The sequence below is a fragment of the Quercus suber genome, unplaced genomic scaffold, assembly GCF_002906115.3.
Source record: "Quercus suber isolate HL8 unplaced genomic scaffold, Cork oak 2.0 scaffold_404, whole genome shotgun sequence".
Taxonomy (NCBI): domain Eukaryota; kingdom Viridiplantae; phylum Streptophyta; class Magnoliopsida; order Fagales; family Fagaceae; genus Quercus; species Quercus suber.
In genome coordinates, this window is record NW_027069855.1 from 634,138 (window position 1) to 657,228 (window position 23,091).

The 23,091-nt window shown below is 36.2% G+C and overlaps 1 protein-coding gene across 1 annotated transcript; it reads right to left on the minus strand.

Annotated features, from left to right (window-relative positions):
- Window positions 1-21,643: 21,643 nt before the first annotated feature.
- LOC136062340 (uncharacterized) lies at window positions 21,644-22,552 on the minus strand. Its single transcript, XM_065761270.1, has 2 exons — window positions 22,111-22,552; window positions 21,644-21,990 (listed from the first exon to the last, which is right to left on the minus strand). Exons 1-2 carry the CDS (start codon window positions 22,550-22,552, stop codon window positions 21,644-21,646), a joined length of 789 nt encoding a protein of 262 aa, XP_065617342.1.
- Window positions 22,553-23,091: the final 539 nt, after the last annotated feature.

The window sequence follows — 23,091 nt, forward strand, 5'->3', positions numbered from 1 at the left end:
TACTTTAGATGTTCTGAGCATGAAATTTTGATTTTTCTTTTACTTTCATATGCTCTTTTCCTCTTATTCTAGATAGATTTAATGTTTGAAACCTAGGGTTTTAAATATATATATATATATATATTTTTTTTTTATTGGGTTTCTACATATATTTTTTTTTTTTTTTAAATTGGGTTTCTACAAAGTAAAAGTGGCCATGTTTTAATTTTGACATGTTCTTTTACTTTTTGGTTTTTGCAAAGTGACCATTGAACCAAAAATCAGCTATTAAATTAGCTATGAATCTGGAGTTTCATAGATTGGCCAAGTTATCTAACTTTATTAAAATTAGTAGGTGGGAATGGGATTGCCCTATTGCCAAGTTTGAGCGGTTGGTTACTACCAAAGATAATTGTTTTGAGGTTCAAATTAATGGGAATGAAATTGGGTTTCTGCAAAGTGGTGTTTTGTATTGTTGAGTTTTGCTGTCAAAGCAACAAGAGTTTATTCCAATGCAGCAGAATTTTTTTGGTATTATTGAGTTTTCAAAGTAGCAGATTTGGAAAACTTTTGACTTGCAATAGAAACCGTTTCTTTTCTTTTATCCTTTTGTTGCTACACAAAGAACATTTTAGATAGAAGGAAACAGTACAAGTATGTTAGGTTCTAAATGTTTAGAACAATTGGTAAATCATGAACACAAACTTGTCTAGATATAGATCTTAGAGTCTATAGGTTTTATTAGACAATGCTCAAGGTGATTCAAGTCAAGATTCAAGATCATACAAGCTGCATGAAGAAGACTTCATATTCTGCCTAGTTCGATCGATCGAAGAACAAGCTCGATCAATCGAAAATCGTATCTGCAGAATTTTAAGTCGGCCCAAATAGCAACTTAAGCCCATTAAGGATTAGGGTTTCAGATCTACTTCTCCCACTATATAAAGGAAACCCTAAGCCACGTTTTTGGAGACTGAAGAGAGAGAGATTAGAGTGCCTCTTGTGCCTATTTTGGTTTTAGGGTTTTGTACCCAAACCTCTCTAAAGTCTTGGTTGCTTGAGAGTTGTATGGTTGCTCATATTGCTGTTTTGTGTAAATCTCTTGTGAGATCTAGAAAAACTCTCCTTTACACAAACCTTAGGGTTTTTAAGGAGGAGATGTTATCTACACCTTGATGATCAATTCAGTTGCTGCCATTAAAGCCTAAAGAAAAACAAGTGTGGGTGCTTGTATCTGGTGGTGAATCCAAGAAAGAAGGAGTCTGTGGTCTCGGAGCTTGCATGTGGTCGTGTCAGAAAGTTCTACTGGTGGGTAGCAATAAGAAGTCGAGTGTGGGGGCTTGTAAGTCTTATTGTATGAATTTCGATTCTTTCAAGATAGTGGATTCAAGTTTACCTTGAGAATAGCTAATTTAAATCCTCCCCAGGATTTTTACCAGTTTGGTTTTCTTGGGTCATCATATTTTTGTGTTATTTATATTTTCGCTGCTATATACTTGATATGATTGTGTGATTGTGATAACCTAGATTTGTATACTTTGACTAAGTTAATCACTTGGCTAATTAACTAGGTTAATCCGGTTATGTTAAAAGGTCTAAAAACTATTCAAGTGGTATCAGAGCAAGTAGCTCTTTTATTTTAGATCTTTTGATCTAAGAGCTTATCCTTGACCCCTGTTGTCATTAGGGCTGTCCAGACCCGACCGGAGCCCGACAACCCGGCCAAACCGCCTGCCAGAGACCCGATTCCGGCCCAAACCGAAGGTCCATTCAGTTGGCGGTGGGTTTCCGTTCTCAAGAACCAACACCGGTGGGTCAAGTGGCGGGTTTGCTTCTCCAAAACCCGAGCAACCCGAACCTGACCGGCGATGTATAAAAAATCCGGCCAAACCTGCCAAATCCGAGGAGATCTCTACCAAATCCGAGGAGATCTCGACCAGATTCGGCTAGATCTAGTGGGATTTATCCAGATCCGGCCAATTCCAGCAATTTTTAGTGAAAAATTTCAGATTCCAGCGAAAAAAATGCAGATACCGGCGAGATTTTCTAGATTCTAGCTAGATTTTCCAGATTCCTGCGATATTTTTTAGATTCCGGCAACCTTTTTTTTTCTCAGATTTCGAAGATTTTTTTTACTCCGACGCTCGACCGACGCTCATCCTCACCCGAAACCGACTCGACCGATTTTTTCGGCAGTCGGTTTCGGGTTCCTCCACCCTCCAACCCGACGCCGGCGGGTCGAGTCTGGGTTGGGCCCTAGCAACTTAAGCCCATTAAGGATTAGGGTTTCAGATCTACTTCTCCCACTATATAAAGGAAACCCTAAGCCACGTTTTTGGAGACTGAAGAGAGAGAGATTAGAGTGCCTCTTGTGCCTATTTTGGTTTTAGGGTTTTGTACCCAAACCTCTCTAAAGTCTTGGTTGCTTGAAAGTTGTATGGTTGCTCATATTGTTGTTTTGTGTAAATCTCTTGTGAGATCTAGAGAAGTTTTCCTTTACACAAAACTTAGGGTTTTTAAGGAGGAGATGTTATCTACACCTTGATGATCAATTCAGTTGCTGCCATTGAAGCATAAAGAAAAACAAGTGTGGGTGCTTGTATCTGGTGGTGAATCCAAGAAAGAAGGAGTCTGTGGTCTCGGAGCTTGCATGTAGTCGTGTCAGTAAGTTCTACTGGTGGGTAGCAATAAGAAGTTGAGTGTGGGGGCTTGTAAGTCTTATTGTATGAACTTCGATTCTTTCAAGATAGTGGATTCAAGTTTACCTTGAGAATAGTTAGGTTAAATCCTCCCCAGGATTTTTACCAGTTTGGTTTTCTTGGGTTATCATATTTTTGTGTTACTTATATTTTCGCTGCTATATACTTGATATAATTGTGTGATTGTGATAACCTAGATTTGTATAATTTGACTAAGTTAATAACTTGGCTAATTAACTAGGTTAATCTGGTTGTGTTAAGAGGTCTAAAAACTATTCAAGTGGTATCAGAGTAAGTAGCTCTTTTATTTTAGATCTTTTGATCTAAGAGCTGATCCTTGACTCCTGTTGTCATTAGGGCTGTCCAGACTCGACCGGAGCCCGACAACCCAGCCAAACCACCCGCCGGAGACTCGATTCCAGCCCGAACCGAAGGTCCAGTCGGTCGGCGACGGGTTTCCGTTCTCAAGAACCAACACTGGCGGGTCGAGTGGCGGGTTTGCTTCTCCAAAACCCGAGCAACCAGAACCCAACAGGTGATGTATAAAAAATCCGGCCAAACCTGCCAAATCTGAGGAGATCTCGACCAGATTCGGCTAAATCAAGTGGGATTTATCCAGATCCGGCCAATTCCAGCAATTTTCAGTGAAAAATTTCAGATTCTAGCGAAAAAAATGCAGATACCGGTGAGATTTTCCAAATTCCTACATAATTTTTCAGATTCCGGCTATATTTTCCAGATTCCTGCAATATTTTTCAGATTCCGGTGACCTTTTTTTTTCTCAGATTTCGAAGATTTTTTTTACTCCGGCGCCCGACCGATGGTCACCCTCACCCGAAATCGACTCGACCGATTTTTTTGGCAGTAGATTCCGGGTTCCTCCACCCTTCCACCTGACGCCGGTGGGTCGAGTCCGAGTTGGGCCCAAAACCAACCTGGCCCAACCCGTGGACAACCCTAGTTGTCATGGATAATTTGAAGTGTCTTTCTGATCATGTTTCTGCTCATGCTTCTATTGATTTTATTGATGTCTGTGAAACTCTTCGTAAGGAATTATCTAAATCTTTGAAAATTTCTAAGAAATTTAAAGAAGAATTAAAATTGGCTAATCTTGAAAAATATGAATTAATTGTGAGATTGGATGAGTCTAGTAAAAAGAATGAATTTTTGAGAAATCAAATTTCCTCTCAAGATGAGAAGATGAAAAACTTGGAACAAGAGTTAGTTGAATCTAAAGCTAAAATTGAAAATTTGACTAGTACCAAGTTTGCTGTTGATAACAGAAGTATTTCTATTTCTCTTAAGCCTAAAACTAAGAAAGTTTATATACCTCCTTTCAAGATGAATAATAAAAAAAAGACTTATTTTGCTAGGTTAGATAAAGGTAAAAGTTCTAATGTTAATGCTGAAGTTTCTAAACCTAAGTCTAAACCTACTGTTAGAGAGCATAATAAATCTGTTTTTGTGCCTACCTATCACCTTGTGGTATTGTTGGTCATATTAGACCAAATTGTTCTTTGTTGAGGCAAAAACTAAAATCTAAGAAGAGATTTGTTGTTAGGAATACTGATGTTCCTAAATTTGTTCATGTTTGTCACTTTTGTGGTGCCTCCGGTCACATTCGTTCTAATTGTCATAAATTGAAATTTAAAATTTGGGTGTTTCAGTCTAGGATATGTGATGATATTTTTTCTGCCATAAGTCCAAATAAATTGTTTCATGTGCTTTTGAAAAATTTAAGCTTGTTGGCTTGTGAAAGGAATCTGCAAGATTTCAGTCTGTCTTAGAAGATTAATGTAAACCCTCAAATACACTTTGCTTCTCATAGATTTTCACCTACAAAGCCAAAAACTAGTGCTAAATGGGTGAGAAAATATTCTCTAAGGTGAGTGTTGCTGACTTGTCCCTGATTTAATTATTTTAATTATTTGTGGACATGTTTTGTTTCTGTTTTTGGTTATTTTGTTGTTTTTTTTTTAGGTTGTTTTTTATTATTAAAAAAAAAAAATCCAAAACATTGAAAAATTTTACAAAGACAAAAATATTTTATTTTGTGTCTAGTTTTTGTGTTTGAGGATTACATGAGTTATGATATCTCTCTCTTGATTTAGAACATGCTTGATATTGTGGAAAAACTTGAATAGTATGTATTATATAAGTGCTAAGCTTTTTCTAATTGTGTGAGTATATACTAGTTTGTACATGTGCTCAAGGATTAATTAAGAAATTGATATTTCTTGTTTGTGTAACCTTTATAGCTTAGTTAAGCACTGTCATGCATTGCATTTGTATTGTTCATTTAACATAATGTGTGCTTTTTGTTTTTGGTTATAATTTTTTTTACCAAAAATATTTTTGTGTTTTGTATTTCACATCTTGGATTTATAATCAAGGATTGACCATATTATCTTTACATAACAAGTTTATGTACCTTGTTTAGCTTTGATGAGCTTATTTATTACACTTTACTAGTTGAAACTTTGTAGTGCATGTTGTATGGGAAAGATGTTTATGATTTTTGATTACTTTGTCTTGATCTTGAAGTCACATGTCTTTGACTATCGGACTTGAACCTTTTGAGAAAGGCATAAATAATCATCTCACCACTATTCACTAGACAATCATGAACACCATAGTGCATATCGTAAGATTTTGTACTCGAGAAAGTGTAGCACATGCACAAAAAGAACATAAGGTATAGCCTCAGTTTAAATGTTAAAATTAGTGTGTACATTATTGGACTTAATGTTAAATCAAACAAATAAAATTGGTATATACATTATCTCGGCTATTTTAATAAGTTTTTGATCAATTAAAAATTGGTGTCTACATTATGAGGCAAATCAAGAAACTTACATGATTGCAAGCTTTTATTCTAGGAGATATGAGAGTTATATGATGTAACTCTTTAGGTGATAGTCTCTTTCAAATTTATGTGATGAATTTTGTAGAAATTGTGATTGATTTCTATTTACATATCACCTCACATATCTCTCAAGTTTTTGCTAGTTGCACACACTACACAAGTTACTCTTTACTAAACTTGGTACATTGTATTGTGTGATCTTGTTGTGGCCATCCAAGATTAAAAGTTCCTTGATCTTAATGCAAAATGTGTTTAAAGTTTGAGAAATTGGAAATTCTAGAGCTTGAATGTACCCGAATTGGGGATTTTGTTCAAATTTTGGGGTTTTTGTTAGAAACTCTATGCTCAAGCCAATTTTGTGAATTTGAACTTATATTGAACTTAGTTTCATTGCATTAAAGCATGCATCATGACATATTTTTTCATGCATCATGTATGTTTAGGATTTACATGCATTGTTTTCTGTATCCATATTGCAGTTTTGCAATCATATCTCTCATTGTTTTCACACATGCATACACTTNTCTTCCCCCCCCCCCCCCCCCCCCCCCCTCCTATTTTATCCCCAAAATTGTTTTTCCCAAAACTTGTTTTGTTTTTCTTATTTTTATAGAGGGAGAAGCTTGTTTTTAAGGGGAGTTGTCTTTATTTTCTATAGAGTTGAATTATTTTGTGTTTCCTTGATTGTCTATTTTCTCTGGACCTTTGTTATTCTTTGTTTGAATTATCTTTGTCAATACGTGACAAAAAGGGGGAGATTTAGATGAAATATGGGAATATGTGTGGAAAATACAAAAATGTTTTGTTTAGGGGGAGTTAATATTGTTTTTGATGTATCTAATTTAGGGGGAGAGTTAGTTTGCATATTTTCTAATTTATTGTTTTTCTGCCACACATGCGCTTATGTGTTTGTTTAGTATTTCAGGAAATATACAGGTTGATTCAATTGAGCTGTTGTCTACACTTGCAACTGATGGATAATAGTTAAGTTGAATTTATTGTAATGGGCATTTTATTGTATTGGGTTGTTCTTGTATTTGAGCATTTCATTTTGTATGAAAGTTTTGTCACGAATTGCCAAATGGGGAGTTTGTTAGGTTCTAATGTTTAGAACAATTGGTAAATCATGAACACAAACTTGTCTAGATATAGATCTTAGAGTCTATAGGTTTTATTAGACAATGCTCAAGGTGATTTAAGTCAAGATTCAAGAACATACAAGCTGCATGAAGAAGACTTCATATTCTGCCTGGTTCGATCGATCAAAGAACAGGCTCAATCAATCGAAAATCGTATCTACAGAATTTTAAGTCAGCCCAAATAGCAGCTTAAACCCATTAAGGGTTAGGGTTTCAGATCTACTTCTCCCACTATATAAAGGAAACCCTAAGCCATGTTTTTGGAGACTGAAGAGAGAGAGAGATTAGAGTGCCTTTTGTGCCTCTTTTGGTTTTAGGATTTTGTACCCAAACCTCTCTAAAGTCTTGGTTGCTTAAGAGTTGTATGGTTGCTCATATTACTATTTTGTATAAATCGCTTGTGAGATCTATAGGAGTTTTCCTTTACACAAAATTTAGGGTTTTCAAGGAGGAGATGTTATCTACACCTTGGTAATCAATTTAGTTGCTGCCATTGAAGCCTAAAGAAAAACAATTGTGGGTGCTTGTATCTGGTGGTGAATCCAAGAAAGAAGGAGTCCGTAATCTCGGAGCTTGTACGTGGTCCTGTCAGTAAGTTCTACTGGTGGGTAGCAATAAGAAATCCAACGTCGAGGCTTGTAAGTCTTATTGTATGAACTTCGATTCTTTCAAGATAATGGATTCAAGTTTACCTTGAGGATAACTAGAGTAAATCCTCCCCTGGATTTTTACCGGTTTGGCTTTCATAGGTCATCATATTTTTGTATTATTTATATTTCTACTGCTATATACTTGATATGATTGTTTGATTGTGATAACATAGATTTGTATAATTTGACTAAGTTAATCACTTGACTAATTAACTAAGTTAATCTGGTTGTGTTAAAGGGTTTAAAAACTGTTCAAAGTAATTAATTATTTTTTTTAAATGACCATTTTTTTCTTCACGTGACAATTTTACTATATATGTTTTAAACTTTTAATGTTCTAGGGAAAAATCAAATAATATTTTCACTAATTTGACTCATTGTATTTGTAGGGCCTGTTAGTTAAAAAGGTATAGTAATCCTCAGAAGTGGGCTCGGGGCCCAAAGGCACAATCCGAGGACACGTAGTTATCCGAGGACAGCCTAAAAAAGTTTTATTCTTACCAAATGGGTAATATAGAAGAAACGAGTAGATATTATATACAGCGGCATAACACACGTCCGAGGACACCAAAGTCCGAGGTGAAGGTAACTTTCATGTTAGCGGAAAGACTCCGCCAAGTTGTATCTGAACTGGAAATTGGATATAGCTTAAGGAGGTGTCGGGGAAGGTAGCAAATATCTTCTAAAGGCCATCACCTCCACATTAAATGCTTTCCAGCTAACGCTCTGGCCGCATTAATGTGGAGGTGATACCTGAACAGTAACTAAGCAGCTTTATGGCCACTAAGCTGAAAGTTCCGGTAGGTACTAGATGGGACAGAAAGGAGCTCCCAAGATAAGAACTACACGTGAACGATGGAAACAGGGGGAAAACGGAGTATATAACATAGGAACGAAGGAAATAAGGGGGGGACTTTTTGACAAAAAAGAGAGAAAGGGGAAAAAAGAAAGAGAGAGACCAACTGAAAGAAAGCCGAGGATAGTTTTCCTCAAAGAGCGAACCTAAAGTACCCCTTGTGACTTGACGAGTAGAACCTTTCCTGTTAAACAGTATTAGTTCTTGTACCCATACTCTAAAAATTTATTGTTTGGGCTTGTTGGGCTGAAAACCCATTACTCAGGGTCAATCCAAATTGAGTCCCTACAATTGGCGCCGTCTGTGGGGAGAACTTGATCTGTTGAGAAGGAAGGGCAGGTGTGATACTCACGATGGAAGAGGGAGTACCGCAACAATCGTTGGTAGGCCCGCAACAGGCAGATGCTAATCAGCACCAGGCAGAGTCTAGGGGCTCTCAGCACAGTAATCCGTTGGCAGACCACGAACACGAGGGGGATCATGAGGGGAGTACCCGAACGACCCATGCGGATAGAAGCCTCTCTCGGGGGAAAGGCCCTGTAAAGAGCGGAGGAAATTTGCAGCGTGAAATTAACAAGTTGAAGAGGGAATTACGATATGAACGACGAAGGCGTAAGGCTCATAACTCTAAGCACTCCTCTGAGGAGTCGGATGACACCAGTTACAAGCAGAGGTCGAGAACTCCCCCCAGCGAGTCTTTTTCGTGTGAGGAAGAATACCACCGTAGGCGAAGAAGTAAGAGTCCGACTCGCCAGGGTTAGGGGAATGATGCCTTGAACAAGGCTTTGAATCAGGTCTCTAAGTCGCCTTTCACACGACATATTGAAGACGCTAGTCTTCCTCGGCGATTCCACCAGCCTGTGTTCACCATTTATAATGGTCGAATTATCTACACCTTGATGATCAATTTAGTTGCTGCCATTGAAGCCTAAAGAAAAACAATTATGGGTGCTTGTATCTGGTGGTGAATCCAAGAAAGAAGGAGTTCGTGGTCTTGGAGCTTGCACGTGGTCGTGTCAGTAAATTCTACTGGTGGGTAGTAATAAAAAGTCCAACGTTGAGGCTTGTAAGTCTTATTGTATGAACTTCGATTCTTTCAAGATAATGGATTCAAGTTTACCTTGAGGATAGCTAGGTTAAATCCTCCCCAGGTTTTTTACCGGTTTGGCTTTCATAGGTCATCATATCTTTGTATTATTTATATTGCTGCTGCTATATACTTGATATGATTGTGTGATTGTGATAACATAGATTTATATAATTTGACTAAGTTAATCACTTGACTAATTAACTAGGTTAATCTGGTTGTGTTAAGGGGTCTAAAAACTGTTCAAAGTAATTAATTATTTTTTTTAAATGACCATTTTTTTCTTCACGAGACAATTTTACTATATATGTTTTAAACTTTTAATGTTCTAGGGAAAAATCAAATAATATTTTCACTAATTTGATTCATTGTATTAATTTCATATCAAGTTTTCCAAAACCAAAGGGTCATTTCAATTATTGTGTTTTAATACCAATTTTATTTTATACACAAAATTGAATAAATATATCATTAGTTTTCATATCAAGTTTGCCAAAGCCAACGGGTCATTCCAATTATTGTTTTAATACCAATTTTTACCTCATACACACAATTGAATAAAATTTATCATTACTTCTCTCTCTCTCTCTCTCTCTCTCTCTCTCTCTCTCTCTCTCTCTTTGATATTTTATTGAAAATAGTACACTTTATATATATACTAGCTTGTAACTCCATACATATGCATAGATATACTAAAGATATACAATAAGATGCATAATATAAAATTGTCCATGTTTTCATTTTTTTAATTATTGTGAAGATTTTTTTTTTTTTTTTTACGATTTATTTATTGTAGACTCTTTGGTTTTTGTACTTAATCACTCACTTGGATGAATATTTGTGATGTGGTCTCACATTTGATCACATTTTATTCTAAAATTAAAAATTAAAACTCTTTAAGAATAAATAATTTAGGACATATGGCGCAAAATTGAAACTCTAAATTGGAATTCTAATTTGAGTTTCTCTCAGCTTATTATACTAGCTTGTAACCCTATGCATATGCATAGATATACATAAAAGATACACATTAATATGCATAATATAATTCTTACACATATAATTTAAATATTATTGATAGTCATTCTTATATATATATATATATATATATATGTATATGTATATGTATATATATTTAACTCTTTAAAAAATCTTGTAGGAATGTTATTAGGTAGAAAATGTAAATTGTCCATTTTTAAAATATTTTCATGTTCATTAGTTCTAAACTCTTTGGTTTTTGTACACAATAATTCACTTGAATGGATATCTATGATATGGTCCCACATTTGATTCCAAAATTAAGAAATAAAACTCCCTCCAAAAATAAATAATTTAGGACACATGGCGCAAAATTGGACTTCAATTGTAAAATCTAATTAGATTTTCTCTAAACTTTACCTATTAATATATATATATATATATATAGATGACTGTAGGGACCGGGTTTGAGCACTTTTACTATTGAGAGAGTGGACTCAAGCCTAGTTAGCCTAGCACAATGAATTTGTAGAGAGCGGGTTCAAGAACTAGGCCCTAGCAAATGGACAACGCCCAATGTAGAATTCCCCTCCGTTGAAGGCTGGCGCACCAGGGTTACCCTCCAAGGTCGCTCCTCGACACCAATCAGAGGAGCTTGACAGTGGTCTCTCTCTTTCTCCCTGCCCATCGTCCTCTCCCACGTTCATCTGTTTCTTCCCCTTATATAGCCCCTTTTCTCACAATCTCTCTCTTCCACTTGTTGTTCATCCGCGCCCCTCTCTTTTGACCGTCCGTCTCATCAGCCGCTTTATCAGTACTCATGTGAGTTGCAGCAACCAAGGCTGCCCTGTCCAGAAGTCACATCTCCATTAGTGCGGCCAGAGGATTAGGTGAGCGCATTTAGTGTGGAGGTGACAACATATCCTGGGCTTGCTCCCCCACTTAGTGTGGGTCTCAGTCCTCCGAGGACAAGGTTATCCTCGGCGGGGCTTCTAGCAACTCAGACATTCATACTTCGTCCTCGGACGCTCCTTCCTCCTCAGCATGGGCCCTGGGCCGAATGTAAAGTGGGCCGAGGTTACCAAGTTCTTAGGCCCCACAATGACTTATAAATTTGAATTGTTTTTATTTATACAAAAAAAGGGCTCATAAATATAAAATCATTCAAACTCTCTCTTCCTCTAATTTTATATATAGCATTAGATATATGATTATATTGTTTATGATTTATTTATATTGAATTCTTCGTTTTCTATACTAAATTAACTCATTTGGCAAAAAATTAAAAAAAAATCGATTAGATGGGACATATATATATATATATATATAGATGACTTATAAACTTGAATTGTTTTTAGTTATATATAAAAATAAAAAATAAATATAAAAGGCTGATAAATATAAATCATTCAAAAATTGTTTTTATGGTTTACTTATATTAAACTCCTCATTTTTTTTACATTAAATTAACTCATTTGGCACAAATATTAAAAAAAAAAAGATTAAATGGGACAAATGTCGCAAAATTAAACTCTAATTGAAATATAATTTTTACATTGAATTAATTCATTTGGCACAAAAATTTTAAAACTTATATTAGATACTACACATGACACAAAATTAGACTCTAATTGAAGCTTTACCTATTATTATATATGAAGGAGAGCAATTTTAAACGTTAAATATCTCAGTTGGAAATATTAGGAAGTGTCCGTTAAAGTTAGAAGGCTTTTAGTGTAATGCACTTTTTTTGTATGCATTATACCTACATACATGGTCTTAATCATTTACCTATTATTATAAAATTTATATTAAATAAGGTAATGTCATATGTTAATGTTTAAGATTAAGTAGGAATCGAAAAAAAAAAAAAAAACTAAGAGCACCATAGATTTCTCCATTATAAGATTATATGCGCATTTGAAATATATTCACAATAGTTATATAGGCATAGCAAGATACTACTCGAGCACTCGTATTTGAGATGTGGCTATTTAGAGTATTCAAAATGGTCTCCTAAAAATAAGACAAGAGCCCAATATGGGTAATGAACCCAAGAATAACACTAACATTCTTTACCACCAACTATTTAAAAGGGTCTGGTTAATGACATACATTAATAATCCATTTTTGGAAAGTTTTTACAAAAAATTGAAAAAGTTGTCAAAACAATTAATCATTTTTCATTTTTCTACAAAAACTTTTAAGCGTAAATACACTTTTGGTCCCTATATTTTAGGCCATTTCTCGATTTGGTCCCTAAACTGAATTTGCTCCTAGGTCAATCCCTAAAATTAGAAAATCGATTATATTTTGATCTCTGTCATCAACCCACTAACAGAAAAATCCTAGGTTGCTAACAGAGTACATAAGTGGCATGTTAGATGCTAACATGGCTAATAATTTAATAATAAAAATACCACGTTAGCATCCATGTCAGCATTTAAATTAATAAAAAATGCCAGGTCAAAACAACTTAAAAATAAACATTAATCTAATTAAAATATTAAAAAAATAAAAAAAAAAATCTGAAAACAAGAAAAAAAAATTAAATTAAATACTAACCGGAAGAATAAAGAAACCAAGAACTCAAATCTCCAGCAAATCAAGAACTCAAACCCAGCAACCCAAGAACTCAAACCCAAATCACTAGGACATAAATGACAACAAGAAGAAAAAATTAAATTAAATACTAACAGGAAGAATGAAGAAACCAAGAACTCAAATCTCTAGCAAATCAAGAACTCAAACCCAGCAAATCAAGAACTCCCAAATCAAATCCAGCAACCCAAGAACTCAAACCCAAATCTTTAGCAAATCAAACCTACAAACCCAGTAAACAAACCAATCTCCAACAAACCCATAAACCTATAATCAAACCTAGATCCCAAAACCACCACCACCACTACCACAATCAAACCCAGATCCCAAAACCATTGCCACCACCAACAACCAACAAATCCCAAAACCACCACCACCACCACCACCCCGCCGATCAAACCCATTTCCCAAAATATCAAACAACATGACCCCGCCGAGAGCGAAGGAATCCGAAATGGGAAATGGAAGAAGAAGGAGGGATTTTTTGAGACCCAACAGTTCGGGGTAGCGGGAGAACGGGTTTGAGTTGGAGGAGCAGTAGCGGAGGAGGAGTTGGCCTCAGAGGAGTCACCGATGACGATGTCAATGTCAATGTTAATGCCACCGTGCGACCGCCGATGATGCAGATTGTAATGGGCAAAGAGAGAGAGAGAGAGAGAGAGAGAGATAAATAGATTTGGGTTGGGTTGGGATTTGGTTTTTTTAATCTAGTATATGGTGTGGCAGGGTCCTAACATACGGGTTAGTTCTAGGTTGGGGTTTCTATTCTTTTGTTCTTGTGTTTGAATATTCTGGGTTGTTGTTCTTATGTGTTCATGATCAAGATGAACACAGACCTTAATTGACTTTATTTCAAATTTTGTTTTTACTCTTTTTTATTTGATTAAAATGGATAAATTATTATTTTTTTAATTTAGAAACTTACATGGAGTTAAGGTGGCATTTTTAAAAATTAAATAAAATTTTTTATTATTAAATTATTAGCCACGTCAGCATCTAACATGCCACTTATGCACTCTGTTAGCCATGTAGGATTTTTCTATTAGTGGGTTGATGGCAGGGACCAAAATAGAATCGATTTTCTGATTTCAAGGACTGACCTAGGACCAAAATCAATTTAGGGAGCAAATCGAGAAATGGCCTAAAATGTAAGGACCAAAAGTGTATTTACGCCAAACTTTTATAGAATAATTTACTAATGTATGTCCTAAGGGCACACATTAGTAAAAGCCTATCTAAAATAAGATCTTGCTACACTGCTTCCCCTTATTTAAGGGAACACTTTAGTTTCCTCAAACACTTATTTTATTTTATTATTATTATTATTATTATTTTTTTTGAAAAGTGAGTGTGAGTGTTTAGAAAAGTTTAACAAAAGTAAATGTTAAGAAAAATTGGAAAAAAAAAAAAGAATGAAAAAGAATAATATTTAAATGAAATATAGTTTAGAATAGAAAATTGGACATAGATACTGCTATTTTCTTCAAAAGGATCAAGGTTAGCAATAGTACACTGCCAAAATGTGCTCATATAAGAACAGATTTATTGTTAAAGAAAAAAAAAAAAAAAAAACCTTTGATAGATATATAAAAGCTAGTTCATACCTATGAGGAATGTACCTGAGGCAGCCCCAAACAAGATGGCTCCCAATAGAATAACCAATTACATAAAATTTGGAACCGAGTTCCAGCTAATCCACAAGCTTTTCGATATCTAAGGGGATTCTAGCCTTTTACCCCTATTTTTTAAAATATTTGGCAATATACCCCTATTTTGAAACTATTTAGGTTTGTGCCCCTGTTTCAAAACTCAATTTTATGAAAAATCGAGTTTCAATCAAAAAACTCGATTGGTAGAAAATCGAGTATAGGGCGATTAAATTTTTTTTTTTTTTTTAATTTAAAAATTTGCATGGAACTCGAGTTCCATACCTATAGCTGCGTTCAGAAAGACCTATAGTGGCGTTTTAAATGGAACTCGAGCTCCATGAACTCGAGTTCCAGCAATTTTTTTTTTTTTTAGTTTGATCACCCCAAACCTATAGTTGCGTTCAGATCATGCTATAATGGCGTTTTAAAGGGAACTCGAGCTCCATGAACTTGAGTTCCATGCAATTTTTATTTTTATATATTTTTTTTTAGTTTAATCACCACAAACCTATAGTTGTGTTCAAATCGTGCTATAGTGGCATTTTAAAGGGAACTTGAGCTTCATGATCTCAAGTTCCATGCAAGGTTTTTTTATATTTTTATTTTTATGTTTGATTGGACATAACTCGATTTTAAACCAATCGAGTTTCAAAACAAGGGCATGGACCTAAATAGTTTGGAAATAGAGACATATTGCCAAATATTTTTAAAAATAGGGGTAAAAGGCTAGAATTCCCCAATATCTAAAGCCAAACTTTTCAAAGTGTTTTGGATGTGGATCACTTTCTCCATAACCGGGTTTGTCAAAAGACAAAATGTGTAGTTCAGTTCTTCAGTAAATTCCTGAAAAGTATTTCCTTTAGTTCAGAATAATTTAGAAACTCAACGTAAATAAAAGAACACAGTACAGTACTTTTTTTTGCTGAATGAACACAGTACAGTACTTGAGGGAGGCTTTTCAAAATCACAGGACTATGTCTACAAGCACTTAAGCCATGAGCAAAGATAATCTTATATTTGGCCACTTGTGCACGCACACCATGCTCCTTGTAAGCCAAATTCCTTCCATCCCTAAGCTTCATTCTAGGTGCTGTGATGGGTGGTCCGCTAGGTGAGCCACAAATTTTGGGAGGGGGTGGGCAGATGGCTCGATAAGCCCATCCTATTGCTAGCAATCCCATCAATAAGACCACCTTTGAACGTTTAGACTCCAAATTACAAAATATCAATTCAAGCTTATTATCAAACAATTAATGTGCGGAACATGAACATAAACTCAGTACAGAATTGATAAACAATCTAAGCCAATTATAATCACATCCACAACAGAAAATAAAAGACAAAGATAAAGGAAGAGAGATGCAAATACAAGGACAACACGCAATGTGTTATCGAAGAGGAAATCGAAGCCCTCGGCGTAAAACCTCTCCGCCGCTCTCCAAGTGGTAAATAATCCACTAAAGAATGTAGTTGGGATACATGAACAGCAGAAGACCCTTCAAGCCTAATCTACCCAGTGTACCTAAGCCCTCCAAGCTTCTTGCTCCAACGAGGTTGCGCCGAACCTATTTCTTCTTTAGCTTATCGGATTCCACTACTAAACCATAGTATCAACCAATAGTCATTGGTCCCTTCCAAACTGCTTCCCTTAGCACCAAATATACCTTCTCACAGACGTGAGTGTGATGAGAAAATGATTTGGTCAATATCCTCTCAAGGATGTATCAGTGGAGCGGAAGAGAGTAGAGGAATTTGTAGAGTCTCTTAGTGAAGATTGGGGATGAGGCAATCTTGTTTTTCTCTAGGGTTTCTCTCACAAAAATTCTCTCTGGAAGTTCTCTTGATTTTGTGGGTATAAGGATCTATATATAGTGGTGTGTGTTTGAAATACGAAGAGTCAGTTTTTGCCAAATAGGGTAACTTGGCGGCTTGACCTCACGGCTTGTCTAAGTCGCGAGTTCAAGTGGTGAGATAACGGCCTAGCCAACCAGGAAATTTTGTCCTGTAGTGCGATAGCTAGCGCAACCCTTCAGCTCCCTTGTGTTCTTCTCACGTGCCTGCAGTTGGCGGCTTGCCAGTCACGAGTCAGCCACGAGTCCTAGCCGCGAAACTCTGCTTCTTTGCACAAACTTGAGAGCTTTTCTTCACACTCTCTTCTCACACACTACCCTTACATGAATCCTATCTAAATACAAGGTTACTAAGTGCTAAATTACAAGCAAATTAGGACGGAATAAAGCCAATAAGATGGTTGATAAATTTCAACTTTACAATCTCCCCCTTTGGCTATTCCGTGACAAAACCCTAAAACAAACTCTAGACTTAATGCGTGAGTTGGGAACAGTTGAAAAACTCACTTACACCTAACTCTAGAATCTGTGAAGCTTTTGAACCATAAGAACAAGAACTCCTGAAACACAACAACATAATAAGTTCATTGTATGCAGAAAACTTGTAAAGCATATAGAGCAAGCACAATGGAATAAAGCAATAAACCAAGGCAAGACGAAAACAACCAATCACTATAACCAAGTGATGACCATGTTCATTCACACTTGGAATGAACATCCAGACATTTAAGTTGACAAACACAAGGCAAATCACTTGAATGACCAACACTCAACCAATGCACAGTACATGAAGTATGTGCATCTAGGAAAAATCCTACAAGGGCACAAGAGTGACAGTGCTTAGAAGGAAATGCATAACATTTAGTTGGAAGTACTGATTTAACAAGGCACAAAGGCTGCATAAAGTATGATACAAACCACAAAGACCCACAAGTGTGCATAAACAACCCTAAAAGCTTACAAAAGCAACATGGGTACAAATCATAAACATAAACCTTAAAACATACAAAGGTAGAAGGTACAAACTAGAAACTCATAAAGAAAATGCTGAATAAACATCATAATATATACTGTGTAACTATTGAAATAAAACTATCCAAGAGTTAAGAGTTTTAGCCAAACCAAAAACTGAAACCACTGAGTAACAAACCTATACTAACGACACTTAACCAACACAATATCAAAGCTATAAACAAAACATCATAAAAATGAAAGCTCCCCCTTAAACAAGAGCTCCCCCTCAAGAACAGTCCCAAAAATTCTCCCCCTTTTTAACCAGAATGGTCAAAGGGTCACTGCTCCTGGTTGGTGTGAAAGCTGTCAATCTTAGCTGAAAGAACATCAAGCTGATCCTACATTGCTATCATCCTCTCAGTATGTTGATTTTGAACCTCTCTGAGTGTATCAAGCCTCTCCAGGATGATCTAAAATGCATTAGGAGGTATAGCTGATGAAGTTGAGGCTCTACTCCTCTTTCTTCTGCTCTTAGGTGTGACTGATTATTCTACAGCTTCTGTTTTAGTCTCCATTTGATCCCCTTCTTCTTGGACATCGTCCTCTTCTTCACCTGGAAGACGACTTTGTATCCTTGTGAGGGTAAACTTGTTGATGGCTGACAGAGGAGCCATGAGACTGATATCCTGAGGGATAGCAACACCCTTTACTCTGAAAATCCTCATAAGAAGACTAGGAAATATCAACTTGGGTCTTGAGGTGGCTCTAGTCTCATCCATTATAGTATCAAAAATGTGAGAACTTATGTCAATGAAGGTTTTCTCCTTAAGTTCCATGAGAAAGATAGCTCTGGCATTTTTCAGTGTAGTCATCTTCCTTATAGGATACAGGTTGTACATCATTATGGTAGTTTAAACACCTTATGTCTTTAGGAAAATCAGAAGTGTTGAGACATCTCTTTTCTATAACCCCACCAATCCTAGTCTGGATAGTGTCTAGAGAAAGCATTCTGTCCTTGTAATTTGTGAATTCGTAATCCTCCAAATCCTCAAGCCTTAGAACCTTATCAATGTCATGAGTATCTAAGGTAAATTCCTTTCTTCTCACCCAGCAACTCAACTCATCCTCCCTTATCATAGCATTGGCATAGAATTCTCTTATTAGAGGCTCACAAACAGGAGGTAGGTCATTCAGCAATTTTTCCCAACCTCTACCCTCAAAACAACTTGGAATGAAGGTGTCCTTCAATTCCCTGAAATCAACAAATCTCTCCTGAATGATGGTTCCTCTTGAGAAAGAATCTCTATATCTCTCAAAGTGTTGAATTGACCAAAATAGGTTAGGGTCCATTTTTAGTCTTTTTCAGATTTCTTAGCAACAATCTTCTTCTTTGATGGAGATGCAATCATCTATAAACAAGCAGAAAAGGCCACAATAAGACATAGCACAGAATATGGAAATGCACACACATTAGTAACAAGTCAGTTACACAGAGAGAAACAAAGTGACCAGACAAAACATAGATTAAGCACAGTTGATAACCAAAAAATGGATAGAATGAGTTAAACATATTTAAACAGTATGTATGCAGACACATTCAGATAGACTAGAGCAAATGTCAATGAGACATGACCTAATGAGAATGATATGACGAGTATGAAATGAGCATGAAACCCTAATGCATCAGCACACACTATATATGGTGAATGAAAATCAATACAATACTAGCCACACATATCACAAACTCATGTAAGCTGATATACCCAATGACCATATTCAGAGAGAAACACTGAAAACCCAAACCCATATGTCCAAAAGAAAATCTATCAACTATCAATGTTCAGACCAAATATTAGCAACCCGATGAACACATAAAACTCTAAAACACCTCTGCAACAAGAGAAAATACCCTCACACAATCAATCTCAACATTTTAGGCAAACCCATGTTTGAACACAATATATCGCAGAACACAAATGCAACATTCAAATCAAGAAACTAAAGACCAAAACAGTAAGAATGAAGTAAGGGAAAGAAAACCCATACCTTTTTTTTGGTGTTTGATGAACATGATGCAAAAATGAGAGTTTTTTCAAAGAAACACGAAGTGTTTGAAAGAGTGATTTGGGGAAGACAATGAACAATCACAAATTATCGAGGGAAAAAACTGAAAAACAATTTTAAAAACTGTCTTTAAAACGCAAAACACGCGTTTTTCTTGACTTGATTAAGTCGCCAGTCAATCGCCAGGGTAAGTCACGAAATACTATAAGGCCAAGTTTTCAAAAAATCTTCTAAGTGTTTTTCGCGACTGGAAGGTCTACCCGCGAGATAGTCGCTATGAGAGCCGCGAAAATCTCTGTGTACCCTTCGCGACTGGACCTTTCATCCGCGAACAAGTCGCCACACTAAGCGGCGAAAGCCACAAAAACTCAAAATTTTGAAAAATTTTCTAAGCCTTTTTCGCGACTGCAGCCTTGACTCACTAGTTATTCGCGAAACATCTCAAAGTAAGCTCGCGGCTTGGGCATGCGACTGGACCTACTCGGGAGTGAGTCGCCAAAATAGAGCAACACTGTTTTTGAAATTTTTGACAATTTTGTAAAACCAAAATACTTTCCAAAAACAAACTGAAGCACTCAAAAATCTTTTTTGTGTTTGATCAACAGAGATTGAGCTTGTAAAAACACATTTAAAAAAGTACAATCACACAAATGAATATGACATTCATTGAATCATAGACTTGTGTGTTGTGTGTGAATATGAAAAGTGAGATAGTCCTTAGTCTAATGTGAAGCTTCAATGATCAATTCAATCAAGACATACACAACTAGTACTAGGTAATGTGACCCATCTCAATTATAGAAATGTGCATATATGACCTCCCACATAAACTTGAGTACAATTCTTTGAAGCTTTTCATTTAGCTCCATTTTCAACAATTCATTTGATCTTTTTGAATAAATAAATCTCATTGTGAGATCGATGCCTGAAATTTATAATATTTCACTTTTGATGAGTTAGCCTTTGGCTTTTTGGGCATCAAACATTTTATTTTGGCCGCTTTCCCTTTTTCCTAATCAAATACTAGTATGTGCGACAGGCTTTTGTAGCTCAATATCTCTTTTCATTTGTAGATTTACATTTGGTGAGCTCTTTAAGTAAAAAATAAAAAATAAAAGTGGGAAGATATATAGATACAAGTCTGTGCATATCTCAAAATCAACTAAACTATTCACTAATCATTCATGACAAGATTGAAGATCTATTTACAACAGTCACATAGATTTTAGAATTTCTTTCACAATGATATGAGTGCAGAAGAGACAAGCTAAGCTCGTTAAATGCATAAAGCCATTAGTGCAAAGATACAAGGCAAAACATGCTTTGAGACAACACTCAACGAAGTTGATCAAGTTTTTGAATTTTCTACTTTTTAGGTGTTTCTGGATTTTTGACATAAAAATAATAAAAGATTGATCAAAGACAAAGTAAAAACATTTTAAAGCGAAACAAATAAACACACAACAACTTAGAACAAACAGAAGCATAAGGCAAACAACCAAACATATTCATAAGGCATAGGAAGAATTGATGCATAGACATGTTATGATGTTTATGCATGTGTACCCTTTGTCACCCACACGCCACGTGCGTTTGGGGTGATATCCTTTGCGGATTGGGTACGAGAGGTCGAACTATCAAACTTTCGTGTGAAGCTTTCCAAGCAATTTGTGAAGGCACCAATCATCTTTATCATGTCCATCATTCCGGGATCATAGTTTTGACTTCTTGGTTGCTCACCACCCCAAGATCTCTCATCATTTCTCCTTCCTCGTGATCGAGGAGCACTTGCATTGTTTAATGCTCTTAGCTTATAACAGTTGGGTCTAGTATGTCCTTGCATTCCGCAATAGTGACAGAGATAGTTCGTTCTAGGACCCTGTTGTGATCTTGAAAGTGATATTCCTCTAGTTCCATATTTGGATTCTGATTAACTATGGGACTTATAGAAACCCGTTGATCAGCCACATTTTTTATCTTCTCAGGCTTAATTTTTTCAGGAGTAGACTTATTCACAATCATCTCTTTAGCCTTTACAAACTTCACTTCTTTGACGACCTTGACTGATGAACTACTCCCTCCGGTGTAACCTAACACGGACTTGTCTGAGGAAGGTTTTTGAGATAAAATAACATCTTCTAACTTCTGGGAGGAGACTCTCTCTATCTTAGCATGAGCTTGCACTACCTCTTACTCAAGAAATCTCACTTTTGTGTAAGTTTTTAATAACTCACCATTTTGTGTTTCAATCTCACACTTCACCTCTTTGTATCATGCCAGAAGACTTTTGTAATCTTCCTTAGCCCTCTTCATCTTCTTAATGGCTGCATTAGCCACTTTAGCATATTCATCGGTCTTTTCAAGGAGTGAGTTGTAAGTCTCTTGCAATCCCACTGCTTCTCCAACTTCCTCATCTTCAGACTCCTCAATTATTCTAATAGACTCCAAATCAGAATGCTCCCCAAGCTCCTTCACAAGTGTACCCAAATCATCTGAAGACTCCATATGTGCAATGGTCATGAATGCGGAGTAGTTTCCTTCTCCGTCACAACTCTCTTCAAAATCAGAACTCAAAAAGTCTGTATCACTCAGCGTTGTGGCATACGCCTTGCCTTTCCCTCTCAAGAAATTGGGACACTCCTTCTTGAGATGTTTATGGCCATTGCATTCATAACACACAATGTCCGAAGGAGATTGAAAATCCCTCCCTTCTTTCCTCGTAAATTCTTTCCTATCACCTCTCGAAGATGAAAATTTCCCTCTATTGAAAGGTTTCCCACTGTTCTTCATCTTCAGAAATTTGCGGAAGTTTTTCGCAAGATATGCTACTTCCTTCTCCACTCCATCTTCTTCGGAAGGATCATCCATTCTTTCGGTGATAGTTTTGAGAGCAAGCGATTTACTTATCTTGTGGGAAGGCAATCCCCGTTCATATGTTTGGAGAGATCCAATTAGCTCCTGAATTTTGATCTCATCCAAGTCTTTACTCTCATCTATGGCTGTGACTTTTGCTCTAAAGCTTTCAGGCAAGGACCTCAAGATTTTTCTCACCACATTAGTATCTTCAATTTTCTCACCAAGATTGAGCTTAGCAATGACAATTTTGTTGAGCTTTCCATAGAATGAATCAAACAATTCATCTTCACCCATCTTGAGCTCTTCAAACTTGGTGGTAAGCATTTGGAGTTTTGTGTCCTTCACCTTCTTAGTCCTCTCATAAGTTGTCTCCAAAATCTCCCAAGCTTCCTTGGCCACTGTCATGTGAGATATCCTGTGGAATTCATCTGGAGACACACTACAGAATATAGCATTTAAAGTTGTACTGTTAGTATTGGCTGCCGCAAAAGTTGCCTTATCCCAAGTAGATTTAGCAGCCTTCGGCCTAGTCCAACCTATTTCAACCGCATCCCACACGGTGTCATCAATAGAGTATAGAAATGCCCTCATTCTAACTTTCCAAAAGGAATAATTGTTGCCATCAAAAAATGGTGGAACATTTAAGGATTGAGACCTATCCATTCTCAAAAGGTTCAAGGATCACAATCAAATATTTAAACCACAGAGAGTGTACCCACTCTGATACCAATTGAAAGTTCAAAAAGTGTGTAAAACACCTTTGAACGTTTAGACCCAAAATTACAAAATATCAATTCAAGCTTATTATCAAACAATTAATGTGCGAAACATGAACATAAGCTAAATACAGAATTGTAAACAAT